The sequence below is a fragment of the Montipora foliosa genome, chromosome 4 (genome assembly GCF_036669935.1).
Source record: "Montipora foliosa isolate CH-2021 chromosome 4, ASM3666993v2, whole genome shotgun sequence".
Lineage (NCBI taxonomy): Eukaryota > Metazoa > Cnidaria > Anthozoa > Scleractinia > Acroporidae > Montipora > Montipora foliosa.
The window spans coordinates 30,662,632-30,675,497 of NC_090872.1; the positions used below are offsets into that span (position 1 = coordinate 30,662,632).

The 12,866-nt window shown below is 37.5% G+C and overlaps 2 protein-coding genes and 1 non-coding gene across 3 annotated transcripts in view; all 3 read right to left on the reverse strand.

Annotated features, from left to right (window-relative positions):
• LOC138000603 (pancreatic lipase-related protein 2-like) overlaps positions 1–7,975 on the reverse strand; it is an 88,071-nt gene extending 80,096 nt beyond the window's left edge. The window contains exon 1 of the mRNA XM_068847136.1: positions 7,910–7,975. The gene's annotated coding sequence lies outside the window, so the exon portion shown is untranslated. The remainder of the gene's footprint in view (positions 1–7,909) is intronic.
• LOC137999168 (pancreatic lipase-related protein 2-like) lies at positions 146–5,828 on the reverse strand. Its single transcript, XM_068845009.1, has 7 exons — positions 5,792–5,828; positions 4,982–5,221; positions 3,681–3,992; positions 2,949–3,137; positions 2,132–2,371; positions 1,445–1,474; positions 146–238 (listed from the first exon to the last, which is right to left on the reverse strand). The coding sequence occupies exons 1-6, from the start codon at positions 5,811–5,813 to the stop codon at positions 1,464–1,466; spliced, it is 1,014 nt and encodes a 337-aa protein (XP_068701110.1). The 5' UTR covers positions 5,814–5,828; the 3' UTR covers positions 146–238; positions 1,445–1,463.
• Positions 439–511, reverse strand: Trnas-gga (transfer RNA serine (anticodon GGA)). The gene has a single exon. It is a non-coding gene; the product is annotated as a tRNA-Ser (tRNA).
• Positions 7,976–12,866: the final 4,891 nt, after the last annotated feature.

The window sequence follows — 12,866 nt, forward strand, 5'->3', positions numbered from 1 at the left end:
GTGAACGATGTTTTACACTTTTTAGGATACATAATCAAGAAGAACGGACAATTATGCAATCAATATGTTTAATTCTTTTGCTTTCTGTCACACCAACAAATATCACATGCATGAATTTTATTCAAACTCAATAAGCCATCAACTTCTTATTTCCAGCTAAAAAAGCTATTCCACTAACTCAAAAGCATAATTATTAATATAAATTTCCTTGTGACTCCATGAAGCGTCCTGCAGTGTCCTGTAATGATAAAAAAAAGTCAAGAAAAAAAGAGAGAAATAGAAAATTAGTTGAAGTGACGAATATATTTTAAATAAATGATGAAATGGTATATGAAATGAATCATATATGAACTGCGGATATGTAATCAAGTGAAGCTATGATCTTCGCAGTTATAAGCGCAATTTTTTGCAATTGCGTAGAGAAGCCTGAAAATTTCAGGGCTTCAACGGGGTTTGAACCCGTGACCTCGCGATTCCGGTGCGACGCTCTAACCAACTGAGCTATGAAGCCACTGACGTTGGGAGCTGGTCATTTGTGGTTCATAGCTCTGTTGTTTAGGGCGTCGCACCGGAATCGCGAGGTCACGGGTTCAAACCCCGTTGAAGTCCTGAATTTTTCAGGCTTCTCTACGGAATTGCAAAAATTGCGCTCATAACTGCAAAGATCATAGCTTCACTTGATATTTTAAATATGCAATACCCGAGTTTAAAAGTCTGAAAGCCCGAAACTTTCACGCTGCGTATTAATTTAGCCGCGTACACACTCAATGTACTCTTAAACTGGTGAGTCTTTGACGCCATTATCTTCTCGATCCAGCCCTCTCAATATCTTAAGGTTAGTAGTGGCGGACTTCCACTTAAAACAAGAAGGTGCCTTTTTGAAATGAAAGCTTTAAACTTGGGCTGCTTAGATTTTAGTTAACATAGTTTTGAAATCCAAAGAAAAAGAAGAATTGATTTTTTGACCATCATAATAGCACTTTAACGTGGTTACAATTGTGTGGTACATTAACAATACGTTTGACTACAACCCGAGTATTTCTTCGGAGTATCATGCCAGCGTATCAACGCCCTTAAGTATTTTAGTTAATTGTCCTGTTAGAAGGCAACAGTTTTTCATTTCTTACATTTCTTTTGTCTTTATTTACACTATACTTACAAAGAAAGGCAAGTAAACACATGAACAAAAAGCAGACATTCTTATCTGACTCTCAGCCTGGGTATGTTTTCAAAATTTTGGTCGGTAAAACTGAGTCTGAACTTTCTTACATAGGAGGCTCTTATACAAGAAAAAGAGTGCATTATTCATCATTAGAAGATGAATACGTTCCTCAATAATGTAAAAGGTAAAAAACTGTGAAAAAGTCAGTGCAAATTGGCGCTAAAGAATAGCAAACTAAATCCATGATTGAATTGAAGGCAAATTTCTTTACAAACAACTTACCGTTCCTTTCTCATGTTTATTATGCTTCAGCTGAAAGTAGAAAATGAAGAGAAAAGTTCACTTAATTGCCGAGTAAAACAGGAAAACTTCGACCGTGCCTGCTAATAGCTCGCGTTTAACGTTTTTCACCGGGTACTCCGGTTTTCCCCTCTCTACAAAAACCAAGATTTGATTTGATTGGTTTGAATTAATTTCATTAGTTTCCTCAACGAGTGCTCTAGTGCTAAATCCATTGATACTTAACTATAAAGTTGTTATTATTAATATTATTAACCCCTTATCCTGAGTATAAAGGCAATCTTTATTTCAGTTTGGATCCAAACCAAAATATGTATTTTTTCCAAAGAATTGTTGCCTTCCAAATTAGCTATAACGTAGTAAAAGGAATTAAAGACGCTTTAGAATCACATTTGATGGAAAATAAAATGTTCATTAAATTGCACATTTTATAGGTAGTAAAACTGGCACATCACATTTCTCATGAAAAGATAAACGATGACTTTTGTCTTTTACGCTCTATGTTCAAAGCAATGCCGTTTTTATGTGTGTGTGTGTCCTTTAAATGTATTTATGCGCGTGTTGCCACCATATTTATTTATGGACAAAAGCTGAGCAATAATATATAATGCGATAAATGTGTTACTGGATTTCTTCAGCTAAAGCGTGTACAATTACGAATTAACTCACGGCATAATGTGTCCTTCGGGCTTGTGTTCAGGTAGAAATCTCCTTCCTGCTTGGTTTCCTCAGCCCTGTATCCCATGAGAGGACATCCTTCATCACCGCAGCCGTTGCACCACCCGAACGTATACCAAACATAGCTGCTACATGGGTGTGCTTTAAACGGGTTGCTGCAATCCTCCGTCAACGTTTTGATATAGAACTCTGTGGATCTCAGGTGGTTACAGCCCACTGTGAATGTAAGGTCTGTAAAAAAAAGCAAAGAAATATTGACACGGTTTGAATTAAGCGGGATGCATCTTATTAATTAATCAGTGTTTGATTCTCGTTAGTTTCAGACGTTTAAGAACTGAGTAAATCAAGTTAATAGGTTGGTTTGTTGCAGATGATTTGATTGTTACGCTATCTCTGCAAAGTGCGATGTTTCAGTAACTTGACTGTCTTAAAACAAACTTCGGGAAGACCAATTTTCTCCCAAAAATTCTGTAATTAAGGTGCCCCTGACGCGAAGGTCCTTTACAAGGGAACTTACATTTTTTTCGTGTGTCAAGTTATGCTGGCCCAGTTGTTCCAAAACCATGGCCACTATTAACTATCAACCGAGGTTTCAATTTTTCCCTTTGAAAAGTCTTTCTTTTAAGAAGTGCGCATGTTCGGAAAGGAAAAAATTGCACGAAAGCTCCTCAAATGGATGAAAATGCAAGTGAACTTTGGAACGCACCTCGTGTTCACCCGGAGTGCTAGGGAGGGGACTGCTGGTGAAATCCCCTGCACTAGACACGCCACCTTCAAATAACGAGACCTGAAATTCACGAGAACATACCCGTGGGGTCACTCGCACAGCCTGGTTGCAGGCTCCCACCATTTGGAAAGAAGTCAGTATGGCCCACGTGGTCTGGAGTTCCTACTACTCCCATGTTTGTGTGGACGACGTCAACGTATTTCGCATCAGTTTTATCCAGATGAACTGCATTGTCGCTTCCAGTGAAAAATGGCAAGGCGGGATCTAAACCTTTACGTATTAAAAGAAAAAAGAAGAACTTAGGAAGAACTACTATTACAAGTTTTTTGAAGTATGTAATAATTTAAGCATTCCTTTTAAGTAACGAATCACTTTTAATATTATCCGTGCTCAGCCATATGATTTTCCGATGCACACAGTACACCAATCCTAATAAATTGGTTCCTACTTTATCTCTAACAATTATGAAAAGATTTTTTTTTTGCTTTAATTAATGGAGGTTTCGCTCCTTTTCTGCACGTTTTCTAAAATATCTCTTTCATTTGGTGCGAATGTTTTCAAAATGTTCATTATTCACAGCGTTATTTTTAAAGCCAGTAGCGTTATCCTAACTGTTCATGTTTTGACACCATGGTGAAAAGGAAGCATACAGGAGGTCCTTTTAGTAAACGCAAGGGTATAATGCATGTCGCAGAAGTGTATACCAATAAACGCCTTAAAAGAACTAACCGGGGTAAATTGATCCACAAATTAATAACGAGAACAGCCTCCTTAGCCGCCTGCTAAAATTGAAAATTATTTAAAGAATCCTACCAGTTATGCGGCCAATGGTCATGCCGTACTTTGTCTGCAGATAACTCCCCGCATATCCGACAACGTGAGCTCCAAGACTGAACCCAATAAGGTAGAAATTGTCAGCCAAATCCTTTGAATTGCCGTTGCGATATATTAAGAACTGTGCAAGCTCGGCCATTTGAGCGCCGACCAGCCGTGTGTTTCCAGATGACACTCCTAAGTCTTGATTTGCTCCAACACTCCAGTCTGTCATGATGACGTTGAAGTCACCTTTGTCCAGCAAAGCGTCTTTCATTCTAAGCCCCCAGTCGTAGTGTCCAGAGGAAGTTTCTATGAAGTCGAGGTAATTAATATTGTTACTTGGATTCGTAAGTGCGTTCGATAGGAAATATTTGTATGCCGTACAAGCTTGTTCCCACCCGGGACCCATGAAAGTTGGGCCATTCAACGCCAGGTTAAATTAGACCTTTTATTCATTTTTAATAATTAATTTGATTATCTTTTGTTATCTTATTGGGGTTATTTTGTTTTTGTCAAAAGAAAAAAAAACCCGGCCGTTTGTAAACACGATGTGCCTTAATTCCAAAAAGGAGGGAAGAGTGATAAACTATCAGCAGCAACGGCGATCAAAAATCAAGTCTTATTTTCTTTGGATTTCAAAGCCTTGAGTTCAAAAGAACACCTGTTTATTTTAACTGGAATTTTCCTATTTAATATTTCGCCGTATTACTAACTTTAAGATCTTGAGAGAGCTGGATCGAGAAGAAAATTACGTCAAAGACTCAGAATTAATATGCAGCACGGGAGTTTTGGGCCTCCAGGCTTTTAAGCTCACGTTTTGCATAAATAATAAGCTGCATTCACTCGCTGAAATTTTAAGCTAGTGAACCTTTGATGTCACTTTTCCGCGGACCCAACCCTCTGATGTCCAATCGGTCAGTTTTGAAAGTGAGTAACGGCGGACCGTGAAATCCAAAACTTACAATCAAAAGTAAACGGCCTTTGGATAAAAGTCAAGGCTGAAAAATTGCCAGTCAAGTGTTAAGAAAACACACTTTCAAAATGTGAAGGAAAAAGGTAGTGATATTTTTGATCATAGTACAACTTTAATCCGAGGTAAGAAGTACAAATAGGTGCAACCAATCTCTAGCGACACAATTAAGAATGCTGCAATGTACAATTGCTGGTGGACGAACAAAAGGAGCTACATGGAGTTACCTTACGAATTGACACTCGTTTTATTCAGCGGTATAAAGAGAGATATAAGGTGTAATGCTCTCTAATGATGTTGGATGGAGGGAGGTTTCTTCTTTTCTTACCTGTCCAACCATGGCACATGAATATTGTTCTTCGTTTGATGTCATAATGTGAGCTAGCCAGCTTACTTTTGTCACTGTCATCAAGCTCTTCTCTGTCGTTGGGGTTTCTGTTCTCTCTTGTATACAGATAAAATTTCGTGCCTATATCCTCTGGACTTTGGGGAAGTTTCATCAGTATGTTGTGAAATGGTGGTAGGTGGCTGAAACAGCCGTACTTGCCATAGCAGACTTGTGGGAGTCCTTTACAGTTGCAAACAGGAAGAGAAATTTCAAAATACATTAGTAAAATTCAAATAAAGTTGAACTTGTTGCTACCTAATCTATCTCTAAACGTCCATTCTTTTACCAAAGAGAACAACTAGAGGCAAATAGGAAGATTGTCAGGCCATGATATCAACATTTTCTCACATGTTACAAAGTGCATATACTTATGAGGTACTACGCAAAAATCTTGATTCTTTACATGTCATATTTTAATTCTCGTTCGTAGTCCACTCAAGACCCTTCCTCCACCAAAAAAAGGTATTTTCGGTGGGCATTTGGTGCATAATGTTTGATAATATATATTTTCTACGGTAAAATGTGCTTCGAAAACGGGAACTGGCGTCATGCCTCTGGAGATGGGTTATCTTGGGTTTCACCTGAGGTTCCTAGTCTAATCGCGTGCCCGCGCGCAATCAGATTCCGGAGTCGTTTTGTTTGAGTCGTTGATTTAGTTACATACAAGGAGAAGGAAACAAAGATATTCCATACGTTATATGTGTTATTCCCTTCAAATGTAAAAATATAATTGAAACACCTGTTACTTACCAATTCCAAATGAAACTCCCATTGAAAAGAAACTTCCAAAAATAGCTAACATCAGCACCGATGCCATCTTCATTATGTCTTTATTATGAACCTGGAAATGTTTTGAATACGCATGCTCATATAAGTTCAAATCTCATGACTTTTCGCGGAAAAACAAACTAACGTCGTTTTGCCCTTGAACCAACCGAAGAGATCAAGGAATCTCTTTTAAAGTGCGTTTAACCTTCGAAATATTTTATGGCTCTTTTGCGGGCCCCTGGAAGGGTACAACCTCCCTTCATCTTGTTGATACACATCTCAAAAACGATACAAACGCCTTCTCTGAAAATTCTTCCTTCACCTATTGATCACTGCACTAATGAAACAGTTTTTTTTCGCTTTGACGTCAACGTTCTCAAAACCTGTCATTAATAATACTGAGGATGTTTTGAAAACCGACGATGCATTTTTAAAAGTTTTCTCTGGTGCCTACTGGGGTTTTTAAGTGCACTTGTGTTGATGGAGCCTCGATTGAAGTCCATATGCATAGTAACGCAAGGACGTTAATAGAATTTGGTTTGAAAGTGTGCTTAGAAATTCATCGCTTAGTTAGATACACCTTTGGATCTTTGACGTCTGGACTGAAAAAACCTCAGTTGGTAGACCTCTGAGTGTACCATTTAAGAATCTGAGGCGATTCTGCAAACCGGCGATGGCTCATTGAATCAAATGTGTGTTAACTATAGATCTGCCTGTTTGGTTTTCCCTTATGAAGCCCAGCTGACACTTAATATAAAAAACAAGGCAATTAATTCGTAAACAAAATTTGACCAAAACGAGTTAAGCATCCGACTTTTGAAGTCCAATTATTTTTCGAGTAAAATGAGTAATTACTAGCAACATCAAGAGCACTAGTGATGATGTTAACGGTTTTCCTGCTAATTTAATTAAACTGAAATCATTTTTTTGCGCGTCTTCAAATAAAGGAGAGTTAATAAAAGGATGGAAGGAGATTTAGCTTCAAAAGTTAACGAAAGCTTTAAAATCTAATTTATTTTTTACCCGCTACTGACATCTTTTTTTTGAACGAAATGATATATGAAATAAATCATATACTGAACTGCGGATATGAAATCAAGTGAAGTTATGATCCCCGGAGTCATAAACGGAATTTAGCAGTTACGTAGAGAAGCCCGAAAAATTCAGGACATCAACAGGGTTTGATCCCGTGACCTCGCGATACCGGTGCGACGCTCTAACCAACTGAGCTATGAATAGGCCTTGGCGGATTATGCTCCTGAAAGTGACATATCATATTATTAGCAGTGCTCGAAATTTTGCCATATTATGCCAAAATTATGCCAGAATTCCTAAATTATGCTCCTGATTTCTGAAGTTATGCTCATAAAATGACGTAGATTCTGTGCATATAGGCGCGCAATAACGACACCAAATGTTGGAGTCGTATGGCATGCAGTTGTGCTAGTTTACACAATCCCCACGTGAAGCCGGATGGGAAACCAGAGTACCAGATTCCTCCAAAAGGTTAACCGCGCACGCAAAATTAGGCAAAAGAGGCCAATTATGCCAAAGATTATGCTAGCACAATCCGTCAAGACCAAGCTATGAAGCCACTGACTTTGGGAGTTGGTCAATTGCTAAAATTGCGTCCACAACTGCCAGGATCATAGCTTTACTTGATCTTTTTTTTTGTTTTCTTAAAACTTGTATCTTACTTTCTCTTTATATAAAATGCATCTATGAGGTGGACGAGGAAAGAAAGCAAGAAAAAGTAGAACAGTGCTAAAAATCATGTAAAGTTTTTTTTCCCGATAGCTCTTTTTTTCCCCTAAAATGCAGCGGAATATCGGAGAGAAAAAAAAAACTTGTTCTTGGCAAGGTCAGTTAAGGTCATGCAGTGCGGTGAGCTCCTCTGATCCACTCAATTTCAAAACAAGACCTTTCAGTTACTCTTCGTCATTTTTCCCTCTGGAGTTAACATGCACACATGCAGGGCTAGAATACTAAGCATTACGTATTGCACAACTTAGGTGTGGAAATATAGTTTCGATATAAGGGAAAAGAAAATTCACTATTAACACCCACCACATACAGGCTCTAAAATAGACGAATACTTACCACCTTGCTTGACTTGGTTAACTTCCTTTTGGTTTCGATGATCTTTCTTCTTCAAGGGCAAGAAAGAAGAATATGTAGAGAACTAAACAGAGGGGTTACTTATATGCAACATGTGCGATTGAAATGTCAAACTGTCAATCATCGTCCATTAGTGGTTGGAATGTGAAAGAAGAAGGCAGAGCGCCAAACGACAAAAGAGAACTGAGAAATGTTTGTTCTATCACATTTTTTCCATGGTGAAGTACTGCTATAGTTGAGCAAAGTAACGGTTCCACTCTACTCGGTTGTGTATATAACACACTGGACTGCTTACTTTTTGTCCTGAAAAAGTAGATCGCAAAAAAAATAAGAACGTTAAGCGGCCTCAGCCTCAATAGTTAGATCTTCTTATAGAAAAAATAGTAACTTTTTTCATGTTGCTAAGTTATTCACAAGAGAATTTAATACAATAACACAAAACAACGATAACTTGGTAATAGGCTTTGTTTGGTTCGAAAATTAATTATAAGTGTTAAAATTTCGTTAATTTTAAAAACACTTGTTTCATTTCTGGCGCACACACAAAAAAAGTAAAATAACTGTGTTAAAATTAATATGTCCCTGGCGCGTTTTACTCATAGGAACGCAATGGTTGCGATGGAATTTTAGCACGAGAGGGAGCGAATATGCTTTGAGGTGTTACATACAAATACTATGATGCACAAAATATATCGAATAAGTGAAATTTCTGGACAGCTTAACAGTGAAAACCTTGAGCGCATAATAAAATTACATGAAATTAGTGACTGTATTGGTTTACACTGTTTTTTGTTAACTGAAAACGGCACATTTTTTAAGTAAGACTGAGCCTGAACGTTTTTATATTTTTTTGCAATTTGAGCCTGAAAATGTTCTTAATATGTTCTAATCATCTTTTTCTTCTTGTGTGGAATACTGTACTAAGTTTGACTACCAACTTTTTCTCCATGGCCAGTGCATCATGCAATAAGAAAACCACATTATTAACGTTTAAAAAACGTCCCAAAGTATCTGAGGTGATTGTCCTGTCAGCCGGACTACAGTTTTACATTTGAATCTCAGTCTAGGTATGTTCTTAAAATATTGCCATGAACGCGTTCAAAACGGTTGTTATAAAAAATAGCGTATTTCCGCTAAGTTAAAACCATAGCGACGTATTGGTTGAATTATTTAATGAGAGGAGAGAAACTGCTTGGTAAGAAAACAAAAGAAAATTTCTGGTTCGAGATCTGATGGATTGTTCGTTGTGGTTCAAGCAATTTGATGAAGAGTTAGCAAAACTGTACTATCAAAATAGTATCTCAAAAGTCTCAATGATTTAGCGCTTTAGCAAAAGTAACAAATAACGGTAATAAAAGAAATTTAACAAAGAGACTGCATAAACGAAAGCAAAGGATTTTGTCTCCTAGGACAAATGATGCTTTTACAATAATCGCAAAGTCCCCCCCGGAAAAAGTCTTTATGCATTTACAGACATTATAGTCTTTTTAAAGACTAACGTATTTGCCTTTTGGCTTTCCGAGTTCGGAAAAATTGTTTTCTGCAAACACTGTAGTCTTGAAAAGACTTCAGTGTTAGCGTATACTTTCTTCCTGAGGATGTACAAAATCATAGCAACAGATATTTGCGGGTCTCATCGCTTTTTCTCTTTTTAATTTAGTTGCGACATATGGAATTCACTACTGAATATTGACCACAATTTGTCCGTAAAACTGCATAAATCCTTGCGACTTTTGTGATATTCGTTATATTTACAGTTTGGAGCCCTCTGCCTTTTATTCTCTTTGTTAAATTTGTTGTTCTTGCGACATTTGGACGTATTGCAAACGCACATTTTATCCTTGAAGACAAAATCCTTGTAACTTCTGCAATAATGCTTTGCTAGCGCTCAGTAAGACTCTGCTGTCTTTAACACAAGAGCGAAATTACATGAAATTAACACCCTCTACAATGGTCACTTTCCGACCGTATAGGCTTCTTCCATCTTTATTAAAAATCGTAAATGAAAAGACTGATAACGGCCTCACTATTTTTGCAGATATCTCGTTCTTCTTCATATACTGAGTGATGAAGAAGAAAAGAAGAAACACAATAAGGTGTCAAAAGTGTTTTTGCTCTAAGCGCTCCGAGAAACGCCAGAAATTTAATGTAAAATTTGCGCTTATTTCGTCAAGCTAATTAACGCTGGAGAGTAAAACATCAAGGAAAGTCCCGAAGAAATCAATGCAAGTAATGAGTAAATAAAATGGCAAGAAAGAAGAGACATCATGATTTTGCAAAGACGGTAACACAGCCAACCACCTATCCCGATAAAAAACCTGTTTGGTTTTTAATTGACAAGTATTGATCAGTGTTTATACTACTTTTATAATATAGTATGATCGTGTTTTCCGGGCAGCTATTTTATCTTCTCTTTTTCTTCCAATTTTATGAGTCCATGGCCTTTACGGTTAGTAACTTTCCATCAATCCGGCAGTGCAATCGGTGATAGTGGTTAAACAACACCATGTTCTCACTGAACTCATTATTGATTTGTATCAAAATTAGTAGAAAAAGACCCATCGACGATTCATCAAACCCTGGAACCACAATCATCAATCCATCAGATCCGTCGCACCATAAATATTCTTCTTTTTTTTTTTTTTTGCAAGCTGTTTCGGCACTTTTCAATAAATCTATGCTAATTTCATGCTTATATTATTTCCTTATTGATATTATTCTTTGTGCTATTATTTGTATACACCTCAAAGCATATTCGGTCCCTCTCGTGCTAAAATTCCATCGCAACCACTGCGTTGCTGTGAGTAAAACTCGGCGGAAACATGTCAATTATAACATTTATTTTCCTTTCTTGGTGTGTGGGCCAGAAATAATAAAATCGAGCTTTTTTACTAATTGAGCCCCTATTCACTCACCCGTATTATTCTAAGTGTTACTTCAGGCTCGATGTGCCGAATTTTCGTGCTGTAATATCTAGTCACGGGGCATAAATTAACGAAGTCTTAACAGTCAGTTCCTGGCCTAAACAAAAATAAGCGATAAGATGTCATTTAAGTTTCGTTCTCTCCGCGGAAGTCTCAGGTGTGAATGAAACACCAAGAGTAGAAGATTAGCATTTCAAATGTTAACATAAGTAAAGAAAGAGATAGATATTTTATCAAATTTTAGCGTTCGTGACATTTTTACCTACTTTATAAACATTTAATTGTTAGTTACATATTCATGATAATACTGTATTTTCATTTACACTTGCAATTGAAAATTACCTCATTGACAGGTCGGCACGTCGTGACCTCTTTTTGCTTCTTTTTATCACCAAATCAATTTCTCAGAAACTAGACATTTTTTTTTTTGACAAAGAGGAAAACACAACAAAATTATGGTAAATTCCATGGTTATTCCCTCGTGTTTCTAGTGTTTAAACATGTGAGAAGAAAAGAACAAAAAACAAAACAAAGCAAGGTATCCCTTCACGATTTTTAAGATCAATGTAGCACTTTTTTTTAAAATTTATAACCAGTCCTTTGTACTTAACAAATAGTAAACAGTTCAGCGTTTACTATCGAGTTATAGTTCCACGCGGGACGTTGCTAAACACGAAAGAAGCGTCAGAGTCGCACGACGCGACGGCCGAGTGGACTTTATGACCTTGGTGAAAATCAAAGATCGGAGTCGTATGCGGAGCATGATAAGGTCGACGGAATCGGAGTCGGAAGAAGAATTAGAACGTTTCCATTTTCTTCCGACTCCGCTAATGTCTCCGTCGCTTATGATCCAGTAAAAACTAGAAGCAGAAGCGGAAGAACCAACCAATCACAATGCTTGTAATCGAGCATTGTGATTGGTTTCTTCTTCCGCTTCTGCTTCAGACTCCGGATCGTAAGCGACGGAGTCATAAGCGGTAGCGGTATTCTGCTTCCAACTCGGACAGTTTGATTTTCACTAGATCGTATCGCTCTACGCTTCTGATTACGACTCCAAATGCGACTCCTTCGCTAGTTAAAACCAGCCTTTAGCAAATTTCCCACGTGACAGTTTGTGACATTCCTTGTCTCTCGCTCGTTAACTCGTCGAGCTGGCTTTCACTTAGGCTCGCAAATCGCTTTGCTGGTGTTTTGAGTAAAATTACTAGCTAACGGGTTAAAACGTGACATTGGTAAACCTTTTTTTTATAAAACTGCGAAGAACTGTCAGCATTTTCGGCGGTAGACTGATCGGTCATTGTTGTAGTTACAATAAAATACAATACAATACCAGTAGTTACAATACTCCGGCGCACGTTTCAGAGTTTTTGTCATAACCATTCACCCATGGGCAAATAGTAAATTGGTAATTGACCAATCAGAGCGAACGCTTTGCTTTTGTTATGGCAAGAACAGTGATAAGATTTTTACTAAAAGTTGAATGACGTTTCTCTTTCAATCCAAGCCTTTTCATCTTCTTGTAAACCCTTTTCTGTAAAACCTTATTGATCGACCACCACACTGGCGTATCACCATAACTCTACGGAATATTTGTTAATTAAGGATACTTTCTTTATTGATATTCTTCATTCAATCCGATTCTTACTATTCAGGAACTGAAAAAACATAATTAGCTATATAGTGGTCTCCTTACTTCTATATTTGAAATTTCACTGAGGAAAACACTGATGATCACGTATTACGAAATTACGCAATCCGGAGAGTAGAATTATTCGACCTCTTTTATTTATTTTCTATATCCACAACCCAGAGTACAGCAGAGAACGTTACAGGAATATGGCAGTACCTCACCATCGGAAAAATGTTTATTGAAAAACATATTTCTTAGTTCTGCTTTGTACTTTGGCGCTCCGCCTTCTTTTCGCACATTCCAACCACTGATGCACCCTGACTGACAGGTTGACATCTCAATAGCACATGTTGCATATAAGTAACTCTTCTGCTTCGTTCTTGCC